The sequence below is a fragment of the Anarrhichthys ocellatus genome, unplaced genomic scaffold (genome assembly GCF_004355925.1).
Source record: "Anarrhichthys ocellatus isolate YVR2014 unplaced genomic scaffold, GSC_Weel_1.0 scaffold7, whole genome shotgun sequence".
Classification (NCBI taxonomy): Eukaryota; Metazoa; Chordata; class Actinopteri; order Perciformes; family Anarhichadidae; genus Anarrhichthys; species Anarrhichthys ocellatus.
In genome coordinates, this window is record NW_022280037.1 from 4,413,236 (window position 1) to 4,438,583 (window position 25,348).

At 42.5% G+C, this 25,348-nt stretch overlaps 4 protein-coding genes across 4 annotated transcripts in view; 3 read left to right on the plus strand and 1 right to left on the minus strand.

Moving 5' to 3' along the window:
• The window catches only part of hif1aa (hypoxia inducible factor 1 subunit alpha a), a 13,562-nt gene extending 7,449 nt beyond the window's left edge, over positions 1-6,113 (plus strand). Inside the window, exons 2-15 of the mRNA XM_031847153.1 lie at positions 456-646; positions 981-1,132; positions 1,386-1,470; positions 2,134-2,243; positions 2,380-2,582; positions 2,753-2,859; positions 2,990-3,137; positions 3,334-3,638; positions 3,725-3,906; positions 3,995-4,117; positions 4,227-4,474; positions 4,556-4,655; positions 4,749-4,839; positions 4,936-6,113. Coding sequence (XP_031703013.1) covers positions 456-646; positions 981-1,132; positions 1,386-1,470; positions 2,134-2,243; positions 2,380-2,582; positions 2,753-2,859; positions 2,990-3,137; positions 3,334-3,638; positions 3,725-3,906; positions 3,995-4,117; positions 4,227-4,474; positions 4,556-4,655; positions 4,749-4,839; positions 4,936-5,105 — 2,215 coding nt within the window. The 3' untranslated portion in view covers positions 5,106-6,113. The remainder of the gene's footprint in view (positions 1-455; positions 647-980; positions 1,133-1,385; positions 1,471-2,133; positions 2,244-2,379; positions 2,583-2,752; positions 2,860-2,989; positions 3,138-3,333; positions 3,639-3,724; positions 3,907-3,994; positions 4,118-4,226; positions 4,475-4,555; positions 4,656-4,748; positions 4,840-4,935) is intronic.
• A 68-nt stretch (positions 6,114-6,181) lies between these two features.
• LOC116383370 (serine protease HTRA2, mitochondrial-like) lies at positions 6,182-9,241 on the minus strand. The gene is made up of 8 exons (XM_031847154.1): positions 8,559-9,241; positions 7,974-8,178; positions 7,680-7,874; positions 7,453-7,485; positions 7,093-7,201; positions 6,914-6,983; positions 6,721-6,816; positions 6,182-6,547 (listed from the first exon to the last, which is right to left on the minus strand). Exons 1-8 carry the CDS (start codon positions 9,005-9,007, stop codon positions 6,382-6,384), a joined length of 1,323 nt encoding a protein of 440 aa, XP_031703014.1. The 5' UTR covers positions 9,008-9,241; the 3' UTR covers positions 6,182-6,381.
• Positions 9,242-9,656: 415 nt separating this feature from the next.
• On the plus strand, positions 9,657-15,940 carry mis18bp1 (MIS18 binding protein 1). Its single transcript, XM_031847798.1, has 16 exons — positions 9,657-10,612; positions 10,700-10,837; positions 10,983-11,287; positions 11,512-11,585; positions 11,762-11,883; positions 12,058-12,148; positions 12,322-12,443; positions 12,719-12,879; positions 12,984-13,050; positions 13,133-13,847; positions 13,948-14,126; positions 14,695-14,828; positions 14,936-15,075; positions 15,160-15,247; positions 15,357-15,411; positions 15,683-15,940. Exons 1-16 carry the CDS (start codon positions 9,769-9,771, stop codon positions 15,781-15,783), a joined length of 3,336 nt encoding a protein of 1,111 aa, XP_031703658.1. The 5' UTR covers positions 9,657-9,768; the 3' UTR covers positions 15,784-15,940.
• A 1,481-nt stretch (positions 15,941-17,421) lies between these two features.
• tpp1 (tripeptidyl peptidase I) lies at positions 17,422-24,417 on the plus strand. Its single transcript, XM_031847864.1, has 13 exons — positions 17,422-17,613; positions 18,049-18,123; positions 18,597-18,736; positions 18,848-18,998; positions 19,334-19,455; positions 19,541-19,725; positions 19,863-20,061; positions 20,267-20,455; positions 21,035-21,107; positions 21,458-21,578; positions 21,655-21,816; positions 22,069-22,194; positions 22,730-24,417. The coding sequence occupies exons 1-13, from the start codon at positions 17,603-17,605 to the stop codon at positions 22,868-22,870; spliced, it is 1,695 nt and encodes a 564-aa protein (XP_031703724.1). The 5' UTR covers positions 17,422-17,602; the 3' UTR covers positions 22,871-24,417.
• The last annotated feature ends 931 nt before the right edge of the window (positions 24,418-25,348 follow it).

The window sequence follows — 25,348 nt, forward strand, 5'->3', positions numbered from 1 at the left end:
GTGTGTGTGTGTGTGTGTGTGTGTGTGTGTGTGTGTGTGTGTGTGTGAGAGCGCGATCTCTGAGTTAGTGTGTTATCATTCTCTCTCCTGAAGATCCGTTCAGCCAGACTCATAAATGTCAGGATGATTGGTGTAGCTTGACTGTGCAGACAGGAGACTCCATGCCCTGCCTCCCAGCCAATCAGTCTGAGTGGGCGGACTCCATTTTGTTTGGTCAACAGCCAATAAGACGGTTGCAGATAGCCATCTATGTAAATGAGTCTGACCGGGGTCCAGACAGAAGCTTGGCTGTGAACTTGCTTGTTTTGGGCTCCAGCTGCTGCAGCCTCCCCAGTCACAGGACGGTTAGCTGACCAGACACTCTCAGTCGGGAAAAGGGTTGGGGAGATGTCAGCTCTGTGTATTGAACCAGTTGGTGGCCAGGATTTGGCTGACCCTCCACCTGTCTCCTGCAGGGTGAGCTCGGACCGCAGGAAGGAGAAGTCGAGGGATGCGGCGCGAAGCCGGCGTGGGAAGGAGTCGGAGGTGTTCTACGAGCTGGCACAGGAGCTGCCCCTGCCCCACAGCGTCAGCTCCAGCCTGGACAAAGCCTCGATAATGAGGCTGATTATCAGCTACCTGCGCATGAGGAAACTTCTCAGCACTGGTCAGTGTCTATAGCTGTTATACCTGTCGCTGAACTATTTATCTTGGGGCATAGTGTGTATTTTTTTTGTTATTTTTGGTCTCCATGTGATGATTACATTTTGCAGCCATTTCCATTATTATCTTAGAGGCATCTTGAGAATGGATTGTTTTGATAAAGGTGCCAGATACATTTTCATTGTTTTTTTTTTTTTAACTGTGATAAACTACAATACAAATAATGTAAAGGATCTTTTGGCGGAAACACCCTAAACATCTTTTCATCTCAATTTCCTCTGTTTTTTTTTGTCTTTTCCAACCTTCCTTTACCTCTCTCTCCATGTTATCTCCTCCAGATGAGCCAATCACCGAGGAGGAAACCGAGCTTGAATCACAGCTAAACAGCTCCTACCTAAAGGCTCTTGAGGGCTTTCTTTTGGTCCTGTCGGATGATGGAGACATGATCTATCTAACCGAGAATGTCAACAAGTGCCTCGGGCTGGAACAGGTTGGTCTGAGTCGACCTGTTGTGTGTAAACGTTAAAGAGACCCTCTGGAAAATAGCATAGCAGGAGTCAGAAACTTAAATGTGGTTGATCTTAGGTTTTTACAGATACTGCTCAATAAACAGCCACATATACATTTAATGGAATAACTATAGAAATTGCCACACAATGTCCACCATGAACAACTATAAACTGCTGCATGTACATGTATATGGTAACAGGACTTTCACTCTTTTCTCCCTCCCTCTGATGCAGTTTGACCTGTGTGGACACAGTGTGTTTGACTATATACATCCTTGTGACCAGGAAGAGCTGAGGGAGATGCTGGTCCACAAAACAGGTGAGGGACAACAGCGAGTAGGGACAAATTATATGACCTCACTAATTGACAGAATCGGGGACACACACACACACACACACACACACACACACACACACACACGCACTCTGTCAGGTCTGACTGTGCTCCAATAGCACTTTCACTCTTTTTTTGGCAAATTCAAAGCAGCAGGCTGTCAGAACGAGTTATTGTTTCCCTCTTCAGTCCAGAGGTCAAAGTGATTAGAATTGGCTAGTGTTGGAATTAAGTGACCTTTCACAAAGCACAGAAGGCACATTTCCTATTTTGCTTGCACAACACAATTGAGCTTTGCTTTGTGTCAGTGGATTGAATTTGTTGTTATTGTATAATTCCCAGTGAGTTAATTTAAGGTTCTCACTAGAACTTTTATGTGAAATGAATTAGGCTAAAACGCCCCGGTTCTTCCCTTTTGAAATGTACTTCATAACATAATTAGTTATCAGTGCATGCCATGCATTTCAGTCAGTTTACATGCAGAGATATTTCAGCTACAACGGCCGGTCGCTCCACTTCATTTATTTAGCTTGCTGTCAAATGACCACAGTGCTCTATAGCCTCATGTATCCTCAAAATGCAAATGTGAACTCTGAATGAAAAGATAAGATGGAGGCAGTCAACCTCTCTTCCCGTTTGTGATTTCAGGCTCCAAAAAGGCCAAGGAACCAAACACCGAGCGCAGCTTCTTCCTCCGAATGAAATGCACTCTCACCAGCAGGGGCCGCACGGTCAACGTCAAATCAGCTACATGGAAGGTAGGCAGTGGTGGAGTCAGGGAGGATTTACATGAGTCATTTTAATTATGTGTCTGCTGCTTCAGAAACATTTCACTCTCCTTGGGGGGGTCTGGAAATTCTAATAGAAATGTTATGACCGGCCTGTTGTTTGTAGGTGCTCCACTGCTCCGGTCATGTCCGTGTATATGCCACGCACACCGAGGAGACTCCCAACGGGCACCAGGAGCCACCTGTCCCCTACCTGGTTTTGGTCTGCGACCCCATCCAACATCCCTCCAACATTGAGGTCCCTCTTGACACCAAGACTTTTCTCAGCCGCCACACAATGGACATGAAGTTCACATATTGTGACGAAAGGTGAGTGAATATTAAGAAGCTTGACATGGAGCCTGTGCTTTTACTGTTATTATTGCCAAAGCTCTCTTAAGCAGTCACAGAGAGCCACCTAGTGTCCATTGTAGGTACTACAGAAGCCTCGTCTGCATGTCAGCAGAGGAATTGAGACTTTTTTTCTTTTTTTAAACCAGGATCACTGAGCTCATGGGTTATGATCCAGAAGACCTGTTGAATCGTTCTGTGTATGAGTACTATCATGCTCTGGACTCGGACCATCTTACCAAGACTCACCACAACTGTAAGCATGAAGAACAAGAGTGCATTGAATTAAAACTTAACACATTTCAGATGTTATTTTTGCCAAACCTTTCACCAAATGTCTAAATCTATCTGTTCTTTATTTCCTTTGTGTTTCTCGCTGGTCTTAGTGTTTGCAAAGGGCCAAGTGAGCACAGGTCAGTACCGGATGTTGGCCAAGAGAGGCGGCTTTGTGTGGGTGGAAACACAAGCCACTGTCATCTACAACAACAAGAACTCCCAGCCACAGTGTGTTGTCTGTGTCAACTTTGTGCTCAGGTACCATAAAGGCTCTTCATTATTTCCAGAAGAGATTGTAACGTTTCTATTCTCGTGTAAAATGAGATGGCTGAAGATCTGGCTTGTACAAAAGACAGATTACAGACCGTGTTTTTTTTTTTGTTATTCTTTTGTGGTGGTATTTTCAGAGCCATTGCAAAAATACTCAGTAAAGTCAATCTCACGGCTGTTACAGTGGCATCCAGGAGGAGAAACTGATATTGTCCCTGGAGCAGATCGAGGATGTGAAGCCAGTGAAGGAGGAGCAGCAGGAGGAAGAAAAGGATGTGGTTGAGAGCAGCCAGCCAGACATGTCTCAGTTCCTGCTGAAGGACGAGAAGAAGGGCCCAGAGCTGGATGTGATCAAACTCTTCACTCAGGCAGTAGAGGCCAAGCCTCTGGCGAGCCTGTATGACCAGCTGAAGGCACAGCCAGAGGCCCTCACACTGCTGGCCCCGGCTGCTGGAGACGCCATCATCTCTCTGGACTTCAGCTGCCCTGGTTTGTGGCCTCACAGCACTTAAACGTCTCCACAGTAGAAATCAGAGTTTGAAACCATTATTAATTCCCTTTGTCTTCCGGTACAGATTCAGAGATCCTGCTGCTGGAGGAGGTCCCGCTATACAATGATGTAATGCTTCCCTCCACCAGCGACAAGCTGGCTCTGCCACTTAGCGAGCCTCTCCGTGTCGCCACCACCAGCTCTGAGGATGACAAAGCGAAGAGCTATGCTCCAGTCCGGTGCACCTCATCGAGCAGCTCCTCAGAGGTCAGACAGTCAGTTGTTGTCATTTTGCAGTATTTCCTCCACTTACTAATGTGTTCTGAGAAGGGAATAACCTTTGACTTCTCTTTAGGCCGACAGTCCGCTGGACTTTTGTTATCCCATGGACTCGGAGATGAGCTCAGATTTCAAACTAGACCTGGTGGAGAAGCTGTTTGCCATTGATACAGAGCCCAAGGCCCCCTTCACCACACAGGTAATAATGCCAGGAGACACTGTGGAGTTCATTGTGGTTAGTTGTTGATCTAATATAGAAGAAGGATCTCTGTATCCTTATCATTAGACTTTTTTTTTCTCCCCTGAAGGCAATGGAAGACTTAGATCTGGAGATGTTGGCTCCCTACATCCCCATGGATGATGACTTCCAGCTGCGCAGTCTGACCCCAGAAGAGTCTCTATCTTGCGGATCAGTCCAGTCCCTTCAGAATTCTCCAGTCCACATGACACAGGACATTCACAGCTACCCCAGCTCCCCATTCAGTGCACCAGGTAGTCGCACAGCTTCCCCGGCACCACTTACCGCCCCTCATCCTGCCACCATCGTTGCTAAGAGGTAAAGCCTTCCAAAAGCTCCATATTCATTGCTTTATAAGGCTTTTTTTTGGGTTAGCTAATCACTATTTCTGTGCCACAGGACCCCACAGCTGGACAAAGAAGTCTCGCTCAGGACCCTGGCAGCTCAGAATTCACAGCGCAAAAGAAAGCTGGGTGACATAATAGAGATTATTGGACAGGTAAGTCACCAACATCCAACGATGGTTTACATAGATCTGACTTTATGTTTACAAATGGAGAATTTGAGTGTCTGCATTTGATGATTTCCACAGGAAACTTTGCCCCAGGAACAAGTGGAGCAGGGCAAAAAGCTGAAGGCCTCAAAGTCAGCAACAACCAGGACCATACTTCTGCTGCCTTCAGGTGAATAAACTGGATCTGAGATATAAAAAAAACATCAGACTGCTCCTTGATACTAAACACCAGCAGAATCATAACTCTGAAATATCTTGTTCTTAGATTTGGCGAGTCGTCTGCTGGGAAGCACGGCCGAGGGCACCGGTTCCCTTTTCACGCTGCCACAGCTCACCCGCTACGACTGCGAGGTCAATGCCCCCTTGCAGGGCCGTCAGTCCCTGCTGCAGGGAGAGGAGCTGCTGTGCGCTCTGGACCACGTCAATACAATCTAGCTAAAAATAAAAGGAGTCCCTGTTCACTGCTGGACACTACAATGTCTCCCTCATATTGTCACTCCCTTTCCAAGAGCCCTGACCTCGCCCCACTGCTCCTTATTTATGTAACTGTATGAGTTTGATTCTCGTCTGGCTGCTGTTTGTACACCTTGTGATATCTGCAGCATTCCACCGTGGCAAACACCATAGCAGCATCTGGGTTTTGGTGCAAAGGATTCAGGCATCATGAGATGTCCAATTGTCTTTTTTTTTTTTTTATTTCCTCTCTATTCCGGGGAATCTCTCGGCACATGCCCCTTTTCCAGCAGGTCACAACAGAACCTGGGTCTACTGCCAGCAGTGTATTGTAAGCTTCAGTCGCACAATTTATATTTTCTTAAAAAGAAAAATATTACCAGCAATATATATTAAGCCTTTTTAAAGTCATTTTAATGGGATTTAAATGATCAATTTAATTTCTCCTCCCATACTTGTATGTTGTAGTACTTGTACCTAACAAGATGTCCTAAGTCCAGATCAAGTACGAACATATTGTTTAGACCTTAGGTGGTTTGAATGTTCCCTCCACTTAGCAATCAGTCTTTGACGTAGATGCATTTAATTATGTAGCAGTCCAGTACATGTCACTTTATTACTTTACTGTAAGTGTGTGTTACTGTACATATACTAGGGAAATTACTTGGTGTGGCTTCACAGCTTTGACTTCTCTTACTATGAAATCTGAGAGTAACTGCTTCACTTCTTTTGTTTGCTTCTCATCATAGAGGATCGGCATTTTTCTTGAACATGAAGTCAATTCATGTTTTGGGTTTTTACTGTGAGTGACATAATTAAATTTAATTTTAAAATTAGTGGGATGTTCATATTTTCATATTGTAGCACTATTGAGTTCTCAAACCTGTTTGCAAACACCATTGATCCATGCCACATTGTTGGGTCTCTCATGCTTCTTGATGCCGTCCAACATTAAATGGCTTTAAATAAAGTACATTGTTTCAGGTTCAATTAATTTAGAAACAATTCATTACATGGTACATGATTAGTTTTGCTACTTTGGCAATTAAGAGGAAGGATTTTGTGGAGGTAGAAGACACATTTTATTTATTGTACTCAATACCTGGATAAATACCAGGCTGTTCATCTATTCTTTTTCTTTAGGGTCTGACAGGTTCACATATTTAACAAGTCATCAAATACTGGAGCTCAGAACCTTACATTAAAGCATGAACTAACCATGTGACCGTCTGGCCCTCAGGTTAACATGAAGTGAGTGTCACTCTGTGCACTCCGGAGTCATTTGTAGTTGAAGCAACTCTTGTCCTCTCTGCACAACCATGGTGATTTTGTCGCCGCTGCGGACGGCCTGATAGATCTCCTCCGAGGTGTTCACCTTCTCTCCGTTAATCTCCACCACGACGTCTCCTGGTAGCATGCCAGCTCTGAAACAAGTACGACGGTACTGTGGGTTAGCAGCAACATACCATTCAAGTTAAAATCCTTGCTTACGGCTGTAAATCAAAGATGTTCATGTGACAAGGGGAAAAGCACAGACTTCAACACTGAAACTTCAAGAGCAAGAAGGATCCTCCTCCACTCATCCAGATCTGCTTACCTGTTGGCCGGTGAGCCCAAGATCACCCTGTGAATCAAGATGCCATGTGTCACGTTGGGGAAGGATGAGTCCCTCAACTTCAACTCTGCAATGATGCTGAAGCAGAAACACATCTGGTTTTAGCCACAGTGGTGCCAGCCCTGCTGTAACGACACTTTGTTTTACTGCAGCGGTCTGATTGTGAAGCGTTTACCTCGACGTCAGTGTCAGCATCATTACGCCAATGTACCGCCGCTTCGTCTCTGATTCACCGAACCAAGAGTCTTGAAGAAGATGCGCAAAAACAATTTATTTTATAAGAGTGAGAAGTTGGATGCTACAGAGAATATGGGAGACAGAAAGAGGGTGCGATGTGTAGCTTTTGATTCTTACTCTTCTTTTTCGATGCTTGATCGAGAAAAAGTGTCACGCGATCAGATGGAATAGCAAAAGAAATCCCTGAGGTGACCTTCATGGTGTTTATACCAATGACTTCACCGTCCTAATAAGAGGAGAAACAACACATTCAGATAGCGTGTTATTTGGCTGCCAAAGTCCAGTAAGGTCAAACTCTTGCAGTGTTAAACTAATGCAACTTTTTGTAATACAAAAATGAAGGTTCCTTGTAAGTGCACTATTAATTAAACTAAAATGAATATACCCTGTGTCCAGTCAGGCATCACACACCAGTCAGAACAGGTTTGGTGACATTTGAATGTGATAATCAACAAGAAAACCAGACCTGTGACTCACCAAGTTAATCAGGGGACCTCCAGAATTTCCAAACTGCAACACAAATCGGTTACATGTGCCGTTATTATGAGACCGTTCTGAGTCACAGTAAATTTTTTTCCTGATACATTGTTGTTGCTAACGTGTACTGTATGTGGCTGTCTGTTCATCAGGCTAACTTCAAGTCTAAGCAACTAGTGTCCTCTTTGCAAAGGTTTTGTGTACATATATATCCTTTTAATACTCACATCTATAGCTGCATCCGTCTGGATGTACTCCATGTTGGAGTTGGACAGGCCCAGCTCCTTACTGCCTCTATGTACTGAGCTGATGATTCCTGACGTGATTGTATTCCGTAAAGAGAACGGGCTTCCCATGGCTACCACAAACTCTCCTTGTCGAATATCAGACGACCGACCCAGGGTGAGCGTGGGTAGCGGATTCTGCGATGGAGAGAAAGAGCAGTTCAACAGTACTTCTTTACAGCTTGTATGTAAACAAATAAATGTGCAGTTCCTTTAGCGGAGATTATTGCCGCTCACCCTCGTTGAGATTTTGATGGTGGCAATGTCTGCCACTGGATCGACATCCTGCACAGTGGCATTGTACATCTCTCCGTTGGTGAGCTTCACTCGGACGCCTCTCTTGTTGGCCACAACATGAGCATTGGTTACAATGAGACCGTCGCTGCTAATGATGAAACCAGAGCCATTTGAAACGGGGACATCTCTTCCTGAAAATGGGTGTCTGTAAAACAGGAAAAGCAGTTGATCTTATTCACCCTGAAAGCAAAATGTGTTCAGAGTAATCCGCACAGACAGGAAAACTATAATGTTATTTTAGCAATTGACAAACAGGCGTTTCAACAAGATCCAGGTAAACAGGATAATGTGCTTTATTAGAGAACACTCCTGTATTCACAAACATTAGGATTTAGATAGAGTCACACAGTTTGTTTGCTGTCACTTCAATGTATACTGAGGGAGTAACACTAATCAAAATAAGCTATGCTATATATAGTATGATAAAAACAAACATTTAAAGTGGTAACATAGCTGAGAATTTGGTGCAACACATGCTAAAAATGAATTGATTTTGCAACTAAAGCACCCTTTCAGTAGACTCACCTCCCCAAGATTTCAATGTAGACAACAGCTGAAGTGGACTTTTCGACTACATCTGCAATAAAGTTGTATTTGTACCGGGGGCTGTCGGGTTTAAATGGAGCAGCACACTGAGCTGATGGCAGAGTGAGTTCAACAAACCGCCCGGATATCGAGGCTCTTCCGTCCTTCACTTGTTCATCTTTTTGACTGACGAAAAGTGCCGCACCACAGAGTCCCAAACCCACCGACAGTGACGTGAGCAGAGGGGAGCTGCTGTTACCATTGTTTCTGTCCCACTCCATCGAGGGTACCCTGTCCAGGCGTGTGCTCCATTCTGCTCTCCTGTGGCTACATGTCTCAACAGAGGACACCCGACTGACTGTCCTCTCTGCTAAAGAGTTAAGTCCACGGCTCTGACACCGTCTCCTTAGTGCTGACAGAAAACACCTGTTTAGAGGAGTTGCTGCCATGTTGCATCACTTCAGTCACACCAGTTCAAGAGTTTTTAGTCTGCTGACCTAAACAACACTTTATATCCAATTATATTTACAGTTCTAACAGTCCGTTTTGTATTAAATATAATAGTCGCAATGTTCATTTACATAAAATCAATACCACACAAATACTCCCTGTGAATACCAATGTTATCGACACCTGACAGACAGACAGCGACAGCTCAGAAATCAACAACCTTAGCCCGGAAGTGTGACTTTGAGGCGAGCATGCGCAGTACGCATTTTCTTCTTCTATGTTTTTTTTGCATGTCGTATTACTGCCCTCCACGGGATAAAAAAAATTAAACAAATGTAGAAATTAAAATGTAAAAATGGTTCATAATAAATAGTAATAAATATACGTAAAACAACTATTGAGGGTACAACGTATTTGAAAGTTCAACTGCATGTGTTAGTGTTGAGTTTCTTTTCATCGTTTGTGGGGTAATATTTGAATACAAAACAGATATTTCTTTAACTTAATTTGTTATTAGATATCAATGGGGTAAGCTCCCAGTTAAATGTATTTACAAAATGTTTTAATGTTTCCCTTTCGCGTCTCAGGGGACTGTGAACGGTTAAGTACTGTGCGGAAGTGACGTTTCTTGTTTTGTCAGTACGTCACAGGTTTCTATCCAAACGCGGCGGTGATGCGAAATTTGAATTGCGAGCTAGCGAGCTAGCTGCTAGCAAACGCCTCGAATGTATAGCTATCGTTTTTCTTTTTCCTAAAGACCATGGCGTCGTTTCATCATTTATTACAACACACAACACCACGGTTTGAATCTCCTGCAAAGGTGTTCGCTAAGCTAAAGTCGAAAGTGAAGAGAGAAGCGATTCACGCGAAGGAGGAGACTTTTACAGGCAGCGACCCGCTGTGTAGCGTTAGAGACAAACATGGTGTGTTTAAGTCACCGAGGAAGAGAGCAGAGAGCACCTGGATGACCGATGAGCTGAAGAAGAATCAGAGGTCCGGTTCGTATCGCAATGAAGTGCAGGCCTTGACTCTCTCGCCGATATCGAGTCCCGAGAAAACCTTCGTGCATCCAGACAGTATCAGCAAGCACGTGAAAGAAAAGCCTCCTATGACAGAAATAGGACATGGGTGCACACCAAGAAAGAGAGCTTTCCTGGAGTCAACAGCGTTGTCTCACCCCTCTTCTCTGGTCAACAGAAAGCAGATCCACACAGAGTCACCTCAGATCAGAGACTCGGGTGGCTTCAAGGTAATCAGCAGGACGCCAGTGAAGGTACAGCCAGTGGACAGTGACTTTGAAAGCAGTGTGTTTGTGGAGGGGTGTGCTCCTCTTGACCCACGGATGTCTAGAGCCTTTATGTTCTCCCCCATGAGGAAGAGGTTAAAGAGAAAATGTGAGCCGCAGGAGTTTAACAGAGTCACCAGCGGCACAAAGGAGGTCAGCAATGAACCCAGAAGTCAGCCACAAGAAAGGAAAACCTCCCGTGCGTTCAGTGGGGACAACAACACTTGCACTGAGGGTTTGGGTAATGTCAGAGGATTATCTACTGCATCAGAGGCGAACCAATTCCTCCATGAACCCGTGTTCCCATCACCAATGAAACGTGAGATATCATTGCTGTTTTATTCTTTTCTTAAAGTCATTATTAATGTGAACAAATTGACTGATTCCTCTTTGTTGTTTCGAACAGATTGCTATGTTCGTGTGGAAAAGTGTCCTCTAATGTCTCCAGCTAAGATGTTTACTTACATGAAGAAGAGGGAAAGTAAAACGAAGCAGCAGGAAGTTCATAAAGTCAGCAGCAGCACGAGGGATCTCTTTAATACAAGTGAGTGTGTTATGAAGTGGAAATAAGCCAAAACGGTTAGCTGTGCATGTATGGTGACATGTATTGTTTCAGTTTAGGTGTTTCTACGTCATGTTTGCGTGTCGCTTACTTGTGTTTATACTATCATCTACTTTCTTCTCCACAGGTGATTCCCATCAGTCCGGAGACACATCGCCTCCCTCCACAGTCCACAGCATGGGAGAGATGGAGGACATTGCTTTTAGAAGTGTTCCAGAAAGTGTGGCTCAGGTCAACCGGTCCAGAGTAGAGTCAGCTGACAGCCTGTCGGACACGGACCCCTCTGAGGATGTCCTGACACCTGCTGTGTCGCCACAACCTGTTTCGCTGGAAGACCCGCTTGTGCTCAATACGCCGAGGATCTCCATACCGAAGAAGCTAGACGCTGTGTTCAAGCGAAACAAATGGCCCCAGAGCATAAAATTCCCAAGTGTGAGTAGCAACTTATTTTAACATTAATACCTCTTAAATGCAAGCGGTATTAGAGTATTTTATGTTGATTTATCATACAAAGTCAGACCACTGGTCAATTCATTGTTTGGATTTACGGGTACATGTTAGATCAAATGGGATATTGAAGTTAATCATAGTTGTCTTCTATTTGATAATTTTGTCTATTGATTTAAATTGGACTTGTGTTGTTTCCTCTTTGGCAGGAGAGTGTGATTTATCTCAAAAAGTGGTTCCTGAGGAGGAATCACAAGGGCCTGTTTGTTGATGGAATCCACCGGTAAGTGTTTCTTGATGAAATGAAACGATGCATTCAAAGGTCATTAGAGCAGATTGTTTACTCAGCTACTGTCCTGTGAGACAGACGTGTCCATGCTTTAGGTTTTAGATCTCTTCAGATTTGTGTGTGGTTTAATGTAAACACTGGGATTTTTTTTACTTGTCTTCTCCGCCCAGGGCCGAAAACATACCATGGAACAGTAACATCATTGTGGCCCGGGTTTCTAATAATGTTGTGAAGACCGTCTCCGGCAGGGTTTACATCTTGAGTGACAAGATGAACATGAGCGCCGACTCTGGTAAGCCCGATTATGTGTGGGTAGATATTTACCAATGAAAACATGTTTCACTTTGCCAGAAATAGGTTAAAAATGCATTAAAAAAATACAGAAAGCTTGCACATAAACGTATGTTGCTGTGAATACCGTGTGGATTAATACTCTTTTCATGTACCTCTCACTTACCACCTGCAGGGTTGCCCAAGTGGCTTTTGAAGAAGTTTGCCAATGGGTTTCCTCCAGACTGGGAAGCCCTTTATGAGAGATTTCTATCAGAGTCAAGCGAGTAAGAATACTAATACTGTTCCGTTTATGCTGTTACAGATACAAGATTTGTTTTGTCTTTTGATCGAAATGTTGAATAATTTAAAGCATGAGACATAATGACCATCTAATGGTTGAAAATCATATTCACATATGGTTAGTTTTGAAAGTTGAGTATTTTTTGTTGTGTTGCAGCGACCCCAGCAGAGAAACGGAGAGGAACAGCAAGGGGGGAAGTGTCACGTCGAAGACAAAACCCAAGGCATCCTCCATCATTGACACTGTGAAGCGGCAGAAGAAAAAATCTTTCAAGACTCGTGAGTTCACGTTAAATGCTTTAGCTAACAGCCTGGCAAATAAATGCTCAGAACAAGAATGTTCTCGGGCATGAATAATGGCAGCCTCCTACACCCATTATTCATTTGGTTGAGAGATCTGTAGAAAATGTTACTTTTTCCTCCCCATAATGTTTACCATGTTATTCATCTAAGTTTAGCATGCTGATATTTACACATATGCACTAAACACAAAATATAGCTGAAGTTAATAGGAGTGTTATCAGTTTTGTACACTTGTTCTTCTCCTTCTCCAGCGGATTCCTCTCTTCCTGCCTCCTTGTCTCGACCAAACGTGTCCCGAAGTGGTCGCGTGATCAAGCCACCTCTGGAGTATTGGAAAGGAGGGAGAGTCATTCTGGATGCACACATGAATGTTACCATCCACGAATGTTATGATACCTCCATCTGCATCCCTGTAAGCACCTAAAGTTGAGTTCATGAGTTGTATAATAATCTATGTACAAACAACAGATATTTCTGATCAATGTGACCATGTTTAATGTCTGTATCTCACTGCAGGGCTCTACAACGGAGTCTACGAGAGCGTCACAGAAACCTCCGCGTGTGTTCCTGCCCTGCAGTAAAGGTAAAGATAGTTTAGCTGTAGTCTTAGTATTGTGAGATAAGCTATGAGTTGCATGCAGACAAACTGTCTTCTATGTTTCCAGGCCGTCAGCAATGTGAATCAGCCAGCGACAAAGAAGCATCAGTACCTCTGAGGAGGGTCAAGGCTCCACTCCGCAAAGGCAACAGTGCCAAATCTAAGCCTGAAAACAAGCCCTCTTATTCACCTGAACCTCCTGTGGAGACACTTCACAGCCCTGAGGAGTGGTGTGGCAGACAAACAAGGTCCAGCCGAAGACGTCCAGCTACAGAGAAAACATTGTATGTGGACACTGTCCCTCAAAAGCAAAAGGAACCTGAAAAGTCTTCAAGAAAACAGACACATAACTCCACAAGGTCTTCAGTGAGAGTCTTGGGTGGCAAGCGGGCTGTCCCAGCACCCCCAAAATCATTTAATGATTCTAAAACATCAGCATCATCAGATGAGGAGGTCAATTGGAGAAGAAAGTCAGGGAAGGAAGTGCACAGAAAGGGAGGCAGGAGAGCTCTTAACAAGTCACGGCCAAGCTACGTGTTTCCATCAAGCGAGTCATCAGAGTCCTCTGATGAGATTGAGAAGGAAGTGGGGAAGAGAACCAGAGTAACACAAACAAAACAAAAACAGAGCAAATCGACCAAGTCATCATCACCCACAAAGCCTTTGCCTAAGTTGACACAGACCAGCAAGAAAAAACCCACGGCAAACAAAGGCAACGCACCGATTCCGCAAGAGCACGATGCTGACGAGTGGACGGAGGCGGAGCTTATGAAGCTACAAGAGTAAGTTTAGTAAACCTACAGAATGAGATAGTATCATTTTGCATATTTTGGTATCATAACCTCACGGCCCACTGGTGCGTGTGCGCGTTGTGTTTTCTAGGGCCGTGTCCTACTATCCTAAGCACATGGCAGGTTACTGGGCAAAGGTGGCGAGGATGGTTGGAACACGTTCTGCAGGAGAGTGCCACTTCCAGCACACATCCCAGGGAACCTCCCAGACTCCTGCTAAGAGAGCCACGAAACCCACAAAGAAGAAGTTGGAAGCACCAAAAGATACAGGTAGAGAAGGCGTGTAGTTTGGGATGTCATTTCACTCTTTCTAAACCCACACCCCCAGATTTGATTCAGGTGACATCACTTGAGGCAATTTGTCAAGTCAGCCTGTGTCTGAGCCCTTGCCCCAAACATTTGTATTTCTTTTTTGTCTTTGTACAGTTGCAAAAAGTTCTCTGATATCAATAGACAAATCTAAGCAATACACAGTGAGTTAGCAAATGTCTGGGTCTAGTTCATGAGAGGAATGGGATATACTGTATATGTAAAGCTGTAAATCATGTGAATAGTGTCTGGCTGTCAGCAAACAGAACTACACACACAGCCGACTGCATCGCTGCTGAAGACGTAGTAAAGTGTGAAACTATCCTTTTCTCTGACAGATGTAATCTTTACTTATGTTTTGTTACTGTGGTGTTGTATTACGTATTAGTCATATTGGATTTTATTGTAGTTAGTGAAGTACTCGTGTTTTCTTTTTCTGTTTTTTTTTTTTTTTTTTTTTTTTTTTTACTAGAATGATCTAATAAATGTAGTTTTTTTAGTAAATGAGAGGACATGGTTATCTATGCAGATTATCCGGTGATATCTGCCCGAGCAGGAACCTTAAAGAGAAAGCAGCAGGTGCGTCAGTTCCTGGAGGCCATGCCCCGAGAAGACGTTGAGGACGTCTTCAGCTCTGCGTACATGCAGAACAAACGCTTTGAGGTTTGTTTCTTTCTGTTTTTTTTACAAAAAATAATTGAATTTGTGATCATGACCACATACAAAATGATAATGATAACTGTTCCCTTCGTGGCTATCTTGATGCATAGATGCCCTCCATGTGTCCGAGTGACCACGACTTCACATTGACAGAAATGGAGCCACTGACACCGATGTCGACAGGTTTCCCCGAAGTGAAGACTCCTCAGTGTCTGCATATCACTCCTGGCATGATGGGTTCTCCAAACAGGTGAATGACGTCGACTCCTGCGTTCTAGCTTGTAAGAAGTCATCTCAGTACAATAACTAACTTAATTCTGTCTTGTTTTCAAAGGAGCAATGATGACAAGTACGTCTATCAACTCCAGAAGAGGATGAAAAAAAATCAGTTTAACGTCTGCAAACAGGCCCCTTCTTCAAAGGTACTTATTTATTTATAGGTATTCGTCTCTGAGATTCCTGTTGTCCTGAAGCATGTAGATTACATTTTTTTCTTTGAGAAATAGCAATTTCCTGCTTTGTTTCTTTCAGAGCTTCACACCCACACCATCCGTTAAACGAACAATGAGAAGATGTGGTAACACAGGTAGGATTCCTGAGAAGGGACAAAATAACAGAAACACTACAGAATACAAAACAATACCACGACAGCTAATACTAATTTGAAGTTTATAATGCGTTCATTTTATTAACATAGGTAGCGCTGTCTAACTTCATGTCTGTTGTTAAGGCTGTCGTTTTATTACATTGTGAAGGAGTTCTGTGTTTAGAAAGATTCTCACAGTAAAAGATTGTCAGAAAGTCGTTGAACACATTTCAAAAGCTGTACGTTTCTTTCCTTCTTTTTTTTTTGCTAGAAAATGACACCTTCCTCGTTTGGGAGATGTTCCCAGGAAATGATGGTGCACTGTCTGAAAGCGGAGAGGAAGAGGATTTTTACTTCTCAGACAACGACTGATTAGAGCTGAAATGTTTTATCATTTAACAAAAAAATCTAAAATTGTTTGCATGAACTAAAATCAATACAGTACATATCTGTAAATACAGTTTTTCTTTAAAGCCATAGTCACAAGAGTCAGTTGTTACTATTCTTTTAATAAACATTCTTAAATTCGTAGTGTAGTTATGTTTTCTTTGTGTATATTATACATTTAAAGAGAATTATCTCTGGAAATGGTTCCCAACCTTTTTGGCTTGTGACCACTCAACATGAAGCAATGTCTTCAAATAAGCTAATCGCAGGTCATGGTGCTGCAGACAACTCAACCAAAGAAGAGTTTTTCTTCTCGTATTTTATTTGAAGGATTTATTTTCTCACTCTGAGAATGGATTATTTATCATGTAGACTTGGATTAAAGTTGAGAACCAGTGATCGAGGGCCAAACAATGGTGGCGATCGAAAATGTAATTCTCATCTAATCCTAATCTAAGTTTCCTAAAACACCATAAATAACACCGCCACATTTTCCCCTGTATGTAAAATTTAACATAAGAGTAAAAGAGTTTTCTAAACGTACTGTAGTGACCCTGTTGCTTATAAAAAAAACAAGGTCAACGCTGTTGGTGATTGCTTGTTTAAAGCGTGCAATAAATAGCGAAGTCCAGTTTCCAACATAGGCATTTTATTTCTCACAATTGCATCTTTTCCAACATAAACAGACACTTTCTCTGTCACGATGCATTTCCTAAATCACACCATTTATCTTGAGTTAATATCGCACGGTCAAAAACAGTTTGTTCCCGTCTATTCAGCAACATCTGCATCTGACCCTCCCGATCATATTAACCTGTGGCTTAATTGACAGCAGCACTACGCCCCCCAAGTGTTGGGAGGTTTTACAAAACAATAACAAAATGGTTCTAACACATACCACAAGAGATTTTGTAATGCTTTTTGTCATAAACTGCATAAATGCCATTGGACTGAACTAATTTAGAAGTTTTTCAGTGGGTCTCTCCTAATGTTTTTCTTCAGACATATTATCATACCAGGGAAAATATAGAGCCTTCAAATGTGCAACTGAAAATAATTGGATTAAAACCTGGCATCATGTTGCAGACTGGATAGTTATCAGGTAAATGTTAACAGTTTTTAAAGGAGTTAAGGCTGTTAATTGCTCATGGGAGCAATTAACAGCCTTGTTGTCCATATCTTAAATGCTGCCTGCTATTTTAACCCCCATATCCCAAAATAAGCATATAAATGCATATTCAAGTGTTTTACAAACACTTTACAGCGGCTCCAGAAAGTATAGTACTTCATTGTACTGTAGATGTATTTCCAAATGACAAAAATGACAAAGTTAAAACAGGTTTTTAGATTTTGTTTCATAAATGTATTAAAATTCTAAAACTGAAATCTCTTACATGGCTTGAGTCAAGGGGATGGCACTTCCTTCAGGTTGGTTATGGCTGTGGCTGCATTGTTTACTCTGTTGTTTGGGGTTTCTGTAAGACATCTGCTCACCCACAGGTTAGGTGGTCACTGAGTTCTGGAGAAGGGACCTTTGAGGACGTCCTCGATTTGAATCTGCGCGCAGCGCCACATGGAGTCTGAGTCACGAATCTAACCCTGGTCTTCTATCCGCAGCTATTACAGACAAACGGCAGAGAGGGAATGGCTGCTTGCGCAACTGACGGTATGCTGCAAAAAAAAAAAGAAAAAAAAAGTGAATGTCAAAATCACGTTAAAGCATGTCACGTGACTGCTGCGTCCATACCTCCAGCCTGCCAGACACCACAGCTGAGTTTCGGCAACTGTACCAGCCGAGGACACGATGAACACACTGTGAGTGGTTTTGAAGTTCGTAGTCGTGTATTGTTACAGAGAACACTCGGAAAGAAAGTCTGTTACCGCTGACTCTTTGTAACGCGACTTTGTAATGTGTCGCTCTTTGTTTCGTTCCTGACCTACAGAGATAGCTGCCAGCTAACACAGCGGGTTTAAGTGTTCGCGTAACGTTAAGGCTGCTATAAATAACGTGTCTCTCTTTGTAATGGATGAAGAGTTAGCAAACAGTGTTATGTGTGTCTTTATCTGCGGGTTAAGACGTGTGTAATCTGACGTGACGTTACTAAACGGTCACATTGAGGCTTTGTTTTGTTGTTACCCCGCGATAACGCGTAACGGACGTGTTGTCAATATTTCGCGGCAGTATTTATGTGTATGGACCTCTGCATGTGTTCATGTTATTCTACAATGTGTTGTTTCTCCTTCCACCAGGCTGACCTTGTCCATCCCCTTGTTGTTCAGCTCGTTGGCCTGGAGTGGATATCTGGAACATGACCAAGATGTCTTGTGAGCAAATCCACCTTCAGAGCCATTTCCTTATCTCTCTGTCTTTTAATAAATCATGTTTGTATCCCCTTTTTTATGAAATTTGAAAGTCGAGCCTCGCCGACTCTTTCTACACAGACTGATCTTGGCAGCCCAAATGTGCAGCAAAGACATTTATAAAAGTAGAACTCTACTATTATCACTACGACTAGTATGAGAGTTGTTACTATTACTTTTGTTTCCATGTGTGGCTCCAAATCCAGTCCAAAAATCAGGTCCTGTGAACTTCATCGGTAATTTGTTTTTGAATAATCTTGTGAACTGCAGCACAGAATGAAACACTTTAGGATCAGGATTAAAATCTCTGGGTTGGTCAGAAAAGGTCAAATTACTTTGATGTTTCTGAATGTTTGCACAATGGTTCAGTTTACCGTAGAAACACAACAAAGTCATCAATCGTAAAACATCAATAAATGGTTTCTATCTTTCCTCAGGATACCAGACGACTGGACTCATGTGGGTCGGGTTAACCCCTCAGAGGAGCTGGAGCTGACCTTTGCCCTGAAGCAGCAAAACACTGACCTGCTAGAGGAAACACTCAGGCTGGTGTCGGACCCTGACTCAGCACAATATGGTAGGGTCTTCATGTAGCTCTAAAGATTTGGGATCTAAAACAATGTTAAACTGATGAGACAAAAGCCCTTTTATACAACAGAGAGACATAAGCCTGATTTGTCCTCCACAGGTAAGTACCTCACCCTGGAAGAAGTGTCGTCCCTCGTGCGTCCGACTGAGCTGACCCAGAAAATGGTGCATCACTGGCTGCAGAGTAATGGGATTACAAACTGCCTGACTGTACGCACTCAGGACTTTTTACAGTGCACCATGACTGCAGAGTAAGCATATCTTTTTTTAAGCAACATTTGTTCTACTTACTCAACAGTAATTTCTACTTGCTTTTGACAGTTAAGACACAAAAAAAATTACCTTTTCTGCTGAAGTTCCCTGTGTGTAACCCAAGCATGCTCTTATCTCGTGATACAGTTCCTCTTTCTGTGGTTGTTGGTTAAAATCAGTCTGTCAGGAATCTAGGTCAAGGTTATTAGACCGTGAACATTTGTTTTATTTGCTGGCAGCAGTAAAACAAAGGCACTCTTGGAGTATATTTAACTTACTCAGAGTTCTGCATACAAGCCAAGGCTGTGGTTGTCTTTTTGTTTTGTGCATTCAGGGTTGCAGAGACCCTGCTTCCAGGTAGCAAGTTCCACCGTTACATCAGGGATGGCCACTCTTTGGTGAGGTCTTCAGCTCCGTACTCTGTTCATGATGATGTTCACCAGCACCTGGACTTTGGTGAGAACCATTTCTAAAGGTGTAACATGTTCAGCTGTCATCTGTGATTGCTGTATATTTAGTTTTTTTCTTTTTGTTTCCACAGTTGGAGGGCTTCACCGCCTCCCTCCTAAAGGGCAGGACCTCCGCAAAGCCTCGTCTAACAGGAAGCAAAAGCGGTCCAAGGCAGGGCTGCACCTGGGAGTGACTCCCTCTGTCTTGAGAGCCCGCTATAACCTCACAGCAACTGATGTGGGAACAGCTCAGAACAACAGCCAGGCTGTAGCTCAGGTGTGGCCATCTCAGAATGAGTTCATAGTAGAAGGCTGTGCGTGTGTTGCAGTCAGGCATGTACACATTAGCTCAGACACTATTCTCAACACAGCTTGGTGTACTTTCTTACTTCAGCTAGCTGTTTTCTCTTTTAGTTCCTGGAGCAGTACTACAGCGATGCAGACCTGGCAGAGTTCATGTGCATGTATGGCAGAAGCTTCAAGCATCTCTCTCGGGTGTACCGGGTCGTAGGCACCCAGGGAGCAGGAAAGGTCGGTATTGAGGCCAGTCTGGATGTAGAGTACATCATGAGCACAGGGGCAAACATCTCCACATGGGTCTTCACCAATCAAGGTCTGTATGAGATTGAGGCTTCAATTGTGTGTGTGAAGAACTGAAAAATGATATTGACTTTGAATTAACTTTTTTCAGTTAAAATAATGACGTTAAATCGAGAGACACTAACCCTAATCATATGTAGGCTAAGTGTACAGTTACATTAAAAGAAAGTGTTCAGCAAAGTTAGGAGGTAAAATAGCATAAATGAATACTCCTTCAGGTCGTCACGAGTCCCAGGAGCCGTTCCTCCAGTGGATGGTTTTGCTCAGCAACATGTCTGACCTCCCCTGGGTTCACACCATCAGCTACGGAGACGATGAAGACAGCCTGTCCACTGCATACATGATGCGCATCAACACAGAGTTTATGAAGGCCGGCATCAGGGGAATCTCTTTGCTCTTTGCTTCTGGTCAGTGAGGAGGAAGTATGCTGAGCCCATCCACACAGAGACATTCAACAACATCCCCAAACTACACTTAATCTATACCGTGTCGGCAAATTAGTGCCGTTAATGAGCTAACAAAGCCTTTGTTTGTGTCCGTTTGTCTACAGGAGTTTCAGCCTGTTGAAAATGTGATCGTCGCATCAAAGTCACATTCTGTCACTCTTGTTAAAGGCAATGACTGCGAACTCTCACTAGTTTCTGGCTTTGTTTCTAATTCATCTAGTTTGTTTAGCAAAATAACAAATTCCTGTTTTCAGTGGACACAAATGACAAGAATTCACCAAATTGGGAACTGTAAACTGAAACTTTTTGCAACAGCTTGAGAGGGAGCGGATGGTTTCAACTTACTGTGGCGATGCTTAGTTGTTATTGACAGCACATTATCACACTTGAAACATAAACATACCACTATTGTTCTAAATAAAAACCTAGGCATGTTGGCACTGGAAAAAGAGAACTTGAACCTGCTACATAATCTTTAGTCTGATGTTTAAGGAGCATCTCTTACATCACTCTTTGTATCGGATCTTGTTTCATATTCAGGTGACAGTGGTGCAGGCTGCAAACATTTGGGTAAAGGCCAAAACTCCTTCAGGCCAAGTTTTCCTGCATCAAGGTATGTTCTACATTTCTGAATGCAGACATGTTTCTGCGTGACACTAGTTACTGCCATTAGCATAGGACTGGACTGGGCATGTGTCTCGCGCCTTGTGTTGGTGTTGTGGGAATCCAAAAAGACATATGGATGTTCCATTTCAAATTTAGAAAGAAAAACAATTCAATTTAGCCGGCAGTATTCTTTGCAAAAGGTTGATTCAGTGCAACAGACAGACGTTTCTGGGTCCATCCAAACCCCCCCCCCCCCCTTCGTGTATGTTTTGTCGCTAGTGTAGTGCAGGTCTACTCTCAAAGGGTGTGGGAAAAGCATTAACATCCATCGCTCTATGTCCTGTCACTCGTTCCCAGCCCATATGTGACTACAGTAGGAGGAACATCATTCAAGAACCCATTTAAAGTCACATATGAGGTTACAGATTACATCAGTGGAGGAGGCTTCAGCAACATCTTCAAGATGCCCGACTACCAGGTAAGAACATCGGGTCAACAGCTCTTATAGGCGCAGTTATTGCAGTAATTTATGATGTGTATTTGTGTTCCTGTAGGCCAGCGCAGTAGATGGGTACCTGAAGACTGTAGCAGCAACCCTTCCTCCTCAGTCATACTTCAATACCAGCGGCAGGGCCTATCCAGACATGGCTGCCCTGTCGGATAACTACTGGGTGGTCATGAACAGAGTACCGGTCCCCTGGGTGTCTGGAACCTCGGTAAAATATCTCACATTTGGTTAAGCTTCTTCGCGAGTACAGCGTTGGTAATGTGACGGAACAGATAAAGCCATACAATGATTTCCTGTAGTGAAAACAAAGGCTAAAATATAAATAAATCTAAACATACAAGCAAGTTATTCACATTGTCACTGTCCAAAAAACATTCCTAAAAGAGTATACACAGTAGTTATCTTTTTAGTAATAATTGGTCACTTTATTGTATCGCTCATCGATTGATCTACCTTCCAGGCATCAACCCCTGTGGTCGGAGGCATGCTATCTCTCATCAATGACCAGCGGCTGCTGAAGGGCCTGCCCACCCTGGGCTTCCTCAACCCTCGCCTCTACAAGCTCAAGGGACAAGCTCTGTTTGATGTAAGTCAAGTTATTACAGTAGTTACATCGTTATACACTTGACCCGTAAAGCTTGTTTCCAGACTTAGACTTATATAGCAATCTCATCTATACATAGTGGATACACTGGTGTATTTAATCTATTGCAGTTCAATACCACAGCTCTGCCATAAATACCTGCATTTTACCAAATTTACAATGTTCAGCCTGAACATTTTGTCGGAAATGTGTAAATTAAATTACATGTGTATTATTGAGATCATAGTTAAAAGGACTGTTGTATTGGACTACATTATATTAACAGGTGCCTAGAAATGTGTTCTACCAATTTACATAAACAATGGGGACAGAGTATTAGAAATGTAGTTTGAACAGAAAATAAAATAGCAGGAACCAAACTGTAGAACTATCCAAAATAACTCAAATTGCAGTATGAAAAACACCAGACTATGTTTGTACATTCAATAAGGTATTGTGTGAAGAGAAAGCAGAGGGAAACCCTTTGTCAACATACCTTGTAGTTGTGGTCTGTTTCCTAAATGCTTTGCATCTCCAGGTGACCGAGGGCTGTCACCTGAGCTGTCTGGACGAACAGGTTCAGGGTCAAGGTTTCTGTGCTGCACCATCGTGGGATCCTGTTACAGGATGGGGGACACCAAACTACCCTGCACTGCTGGCTGCTCTGCTGGCTGAGTGAAACCCCCACAGTTCATGAGACTGAAACCTACAGGGTGGTGTCTGCTCTGAGAGCAGGTACTCTCCACAAATCCAGAGGCAGGATGGTGAAATAGAGGGAAAATGCCTGCACTTTAGATTGATGCCTCCTTTGTTTTATTCGGTCATTTTGCAGTCAAACACTGCGTTATTCAGGATTGTTTTATCTTCACTCGTATGCATGTAAGGATACTCTTGACTCCTTTTTATCAATTCTCCAAAAGGCTTAAAACTGTTTCCTTAAATATTTTAGGTCGGGGATAGTGGTGGTTTGGGATTTTTATTGCTACACTTGCAGTTGCTTGTTTCTGCTGTTGACTGCATTTTTAACTGACCCAGATTTCTCAGTGAATCTCTCAAACACACTTCCAGGTATCTTAGTGTTAACAGCAATCTTATGCCTTAAATTCATGCCGCTAGATACACAAGCAAGGGGAAGTGTGGGTAAACTGGTTGCTACGCATAAAGAACACAATCATAATAAAAACCACCTCGAAGAGGTACACACAGGCCTATTTCAATAGGTTTTGATTTTAATAGTGTTATGTTAGACGTCAATTAAGAATCTTTATGCAATAATTTCACCAGATCAGGCAATTCAGCATAAAATTAGATAGAAGTTTGGATGAGATGGCCAAAGTGTAATATTGGTCTATTTTGCCATACTACTCCGCAGGGATGAGCTAGGTACAAGTCATAGTTGTATTTAATAACAAATGACTGTTTGCATGCAATTCTTAAAAAAAAAAAAAAAAAAGTTAAATATGTATTTGAAATGAAACGGGAACATACAGTATGTAGCATAAGATCACCAGGACCTTTTGAAACTTGATTTTACTTTGTTTTGTTGCCGTTTGTTCTGCGCTATAAACTAACCAAATGCACTGTAACGTGGGTTAAACGTGATTCAGTGCCGCTTCTACCCACCAGCATTGTTGCACGTCTTTATCTTTAAACCATTTAAATCCTCAAATCAGATGTATTTAATGTGTGAGACTGCCTGTGATGCATTGTTTATTAAGGATCGGTTTTTACTTGGAAATGTCCGTTGATTGTTTAGGATGATCGGGATGCTGCAGTTTTTAGGAATGCACCTCACTGAAAATGTAATGGAAATTAATTGGAGAGTAATCTGAGAAATTGCTGAATTGATTGTAATGGTTTTTTTTTTTAAATGCATAACTGCCTGCATTACCTAGTTCATGTTTTAATAATAATTTAGTTGGGGCCATGAAATGATATTGCTGTTACTACTGAAGTACAATTAGTAACATTTGAGGTTGCAGCTGCCAAAGTGAGCTTCTCTTTAAAAAGTTCTTTTTAATTTCTAATGCAAATGTTTAAATTCTCCCTCGTCTTTCTCATGTCAGACAGAAACAATGAGTTGACTGTGTACTTGAACCATTGTTACACTTTACCAGTGTTACGATGCCACTTTCAAGCTGTACAGTTTTAAGTTTTAAGACGTGATACAATTGTCAATCGTATATTTGCAGTGTGCTGAAAAATAAAAGAACAAAAGAACCAGAATTTGTTTCACTTCCTTGTTTCTCAAAGTAACCAAGCGAGGAAGTGTACAGTGAAGTCATTTATCAAACAACTGATCTTTCTCATTGTTACCAGACAAGGAAATAATTGTCTGGAGATTATTTTATTAAACATATTGTTATACTGCTGAAGCAATCTCCAATACTGACAACAGTGTTAACGCAAACGTGATTCTTGTTGAGCTTAAACAGAACCTCTAAAACACTACTTATATTGTCCTGATGGTTGATATTAAAAACAGATCAACTCCATGTGCTCAGATTAAGTGTTTCCGTATCCCAGTGATGCTGTCGTGACCTCAAATAGCCTAATCATTCAGGTTTTTGAGCAACTGTAGTATTTGTCTCTAAATGAACAGTTGAATATTATCAACATGGGAATTATATTAAGGTTGAGTTTAAAATGTGAGAGGACAGATGACAGTTTTAGTGTTTGTAGTGCAAGGGAGAAAAACATTTTAATCGGTGATCACTATTGAAAAATCACATGGCTATTATCTACATGATTCAGATATTGCGTTGTACAAAATGAATATATGCAAAGACCACCCAGTCCCCCCTTTGAAACACACTCAGATGAAAGGGAGAGTTAAAACAAACTGTGAAACCTAATAAGAGCTACGGGGCAATCTCACTACATACATTACCACAGAGCTTATGTCAAACCGTGTACAATATGCACACTTGGGGAAAGTAGAAAATTGAAAAGGTGTCATTGCTGAGCATTGATGCAAATTTGACATCTATTGCAAAAACTTTTGAAATGGCTGTGTTAAGGTATAAATATGCTTTAGGTGCAGATCCATGAATTAACATCTTCACAAGAAGAAATTGTAAATTGTTCCATCCAGGTAGCGCCAAAGTAGGGTAGAGAGAGAGAGATGCCTGAGGGGGGGGGGGGGGGGGGGGGGGGG

Excerpts from the sequence above, each read along its gene's own strand:
- LOC116383370 (XM_031847154.1), bottom strand. The coding sequence starts at position 9,007 with ATGGCAGCAACTCCTCTAAACAGGTGTTTTCTGTCAGCACTAAGGAGA. Across the intron at positions 7,486-7,679 it reads AGACGGATGCAGCTATAGAT|TTTGGAAATTCTGGAGGTCC; the intron begins GTGAGTATTAAA and ends TTTGTGTTGCAG. Across the intron at positions 7,202-7,452 it reads GAGGTCCCCTGATTAACTTG|GACGGTGAAGTCATTGGTAT; the intron begins GTGAGTCACAGG and ends TCCTCTTATTAG.
- mis18bp1 (XM_031847798.1), top strand. The coding sequence starts at position 9,769 with ATGGCGTCGTTTCATCATTTATTACAACACACAACACCACGGTTTGAA. Across the intron at positions 12,444-12,718 it reads GAAAAAATCTTTCAAGACTC|CGGATTCCTCTCTTCCTGCC; the intron begins GTGAGTTCACGT and ends CTCCTTCTCCAG. Across the intron at positions 14,829-14,935 it reads TGCAGAACAAACGCTTTGAG|ATGCCCTCCATGTGTCCGAG; the intron begins GTTTGTTTCTTT and ends CTTGATGCATAG.
- tpp1 (XM_031847864.1), top strand. Across the intron at positions 21,108-21,457 it reads CCAAGTTTTCCTGCATCAAG|CCCATATGTGACTACAGTAG; the intron begins GTATGTTCTACA and ends ACTCGTTCCCAG. Across the intron at positions 21,579-21,654 it reads TCAAGATGCCCGACTACCAG|GCCAGCGCAGTAGATGGGTA; the intron begins GTAAGAACATCG and ends GTGTTCCTGTAG.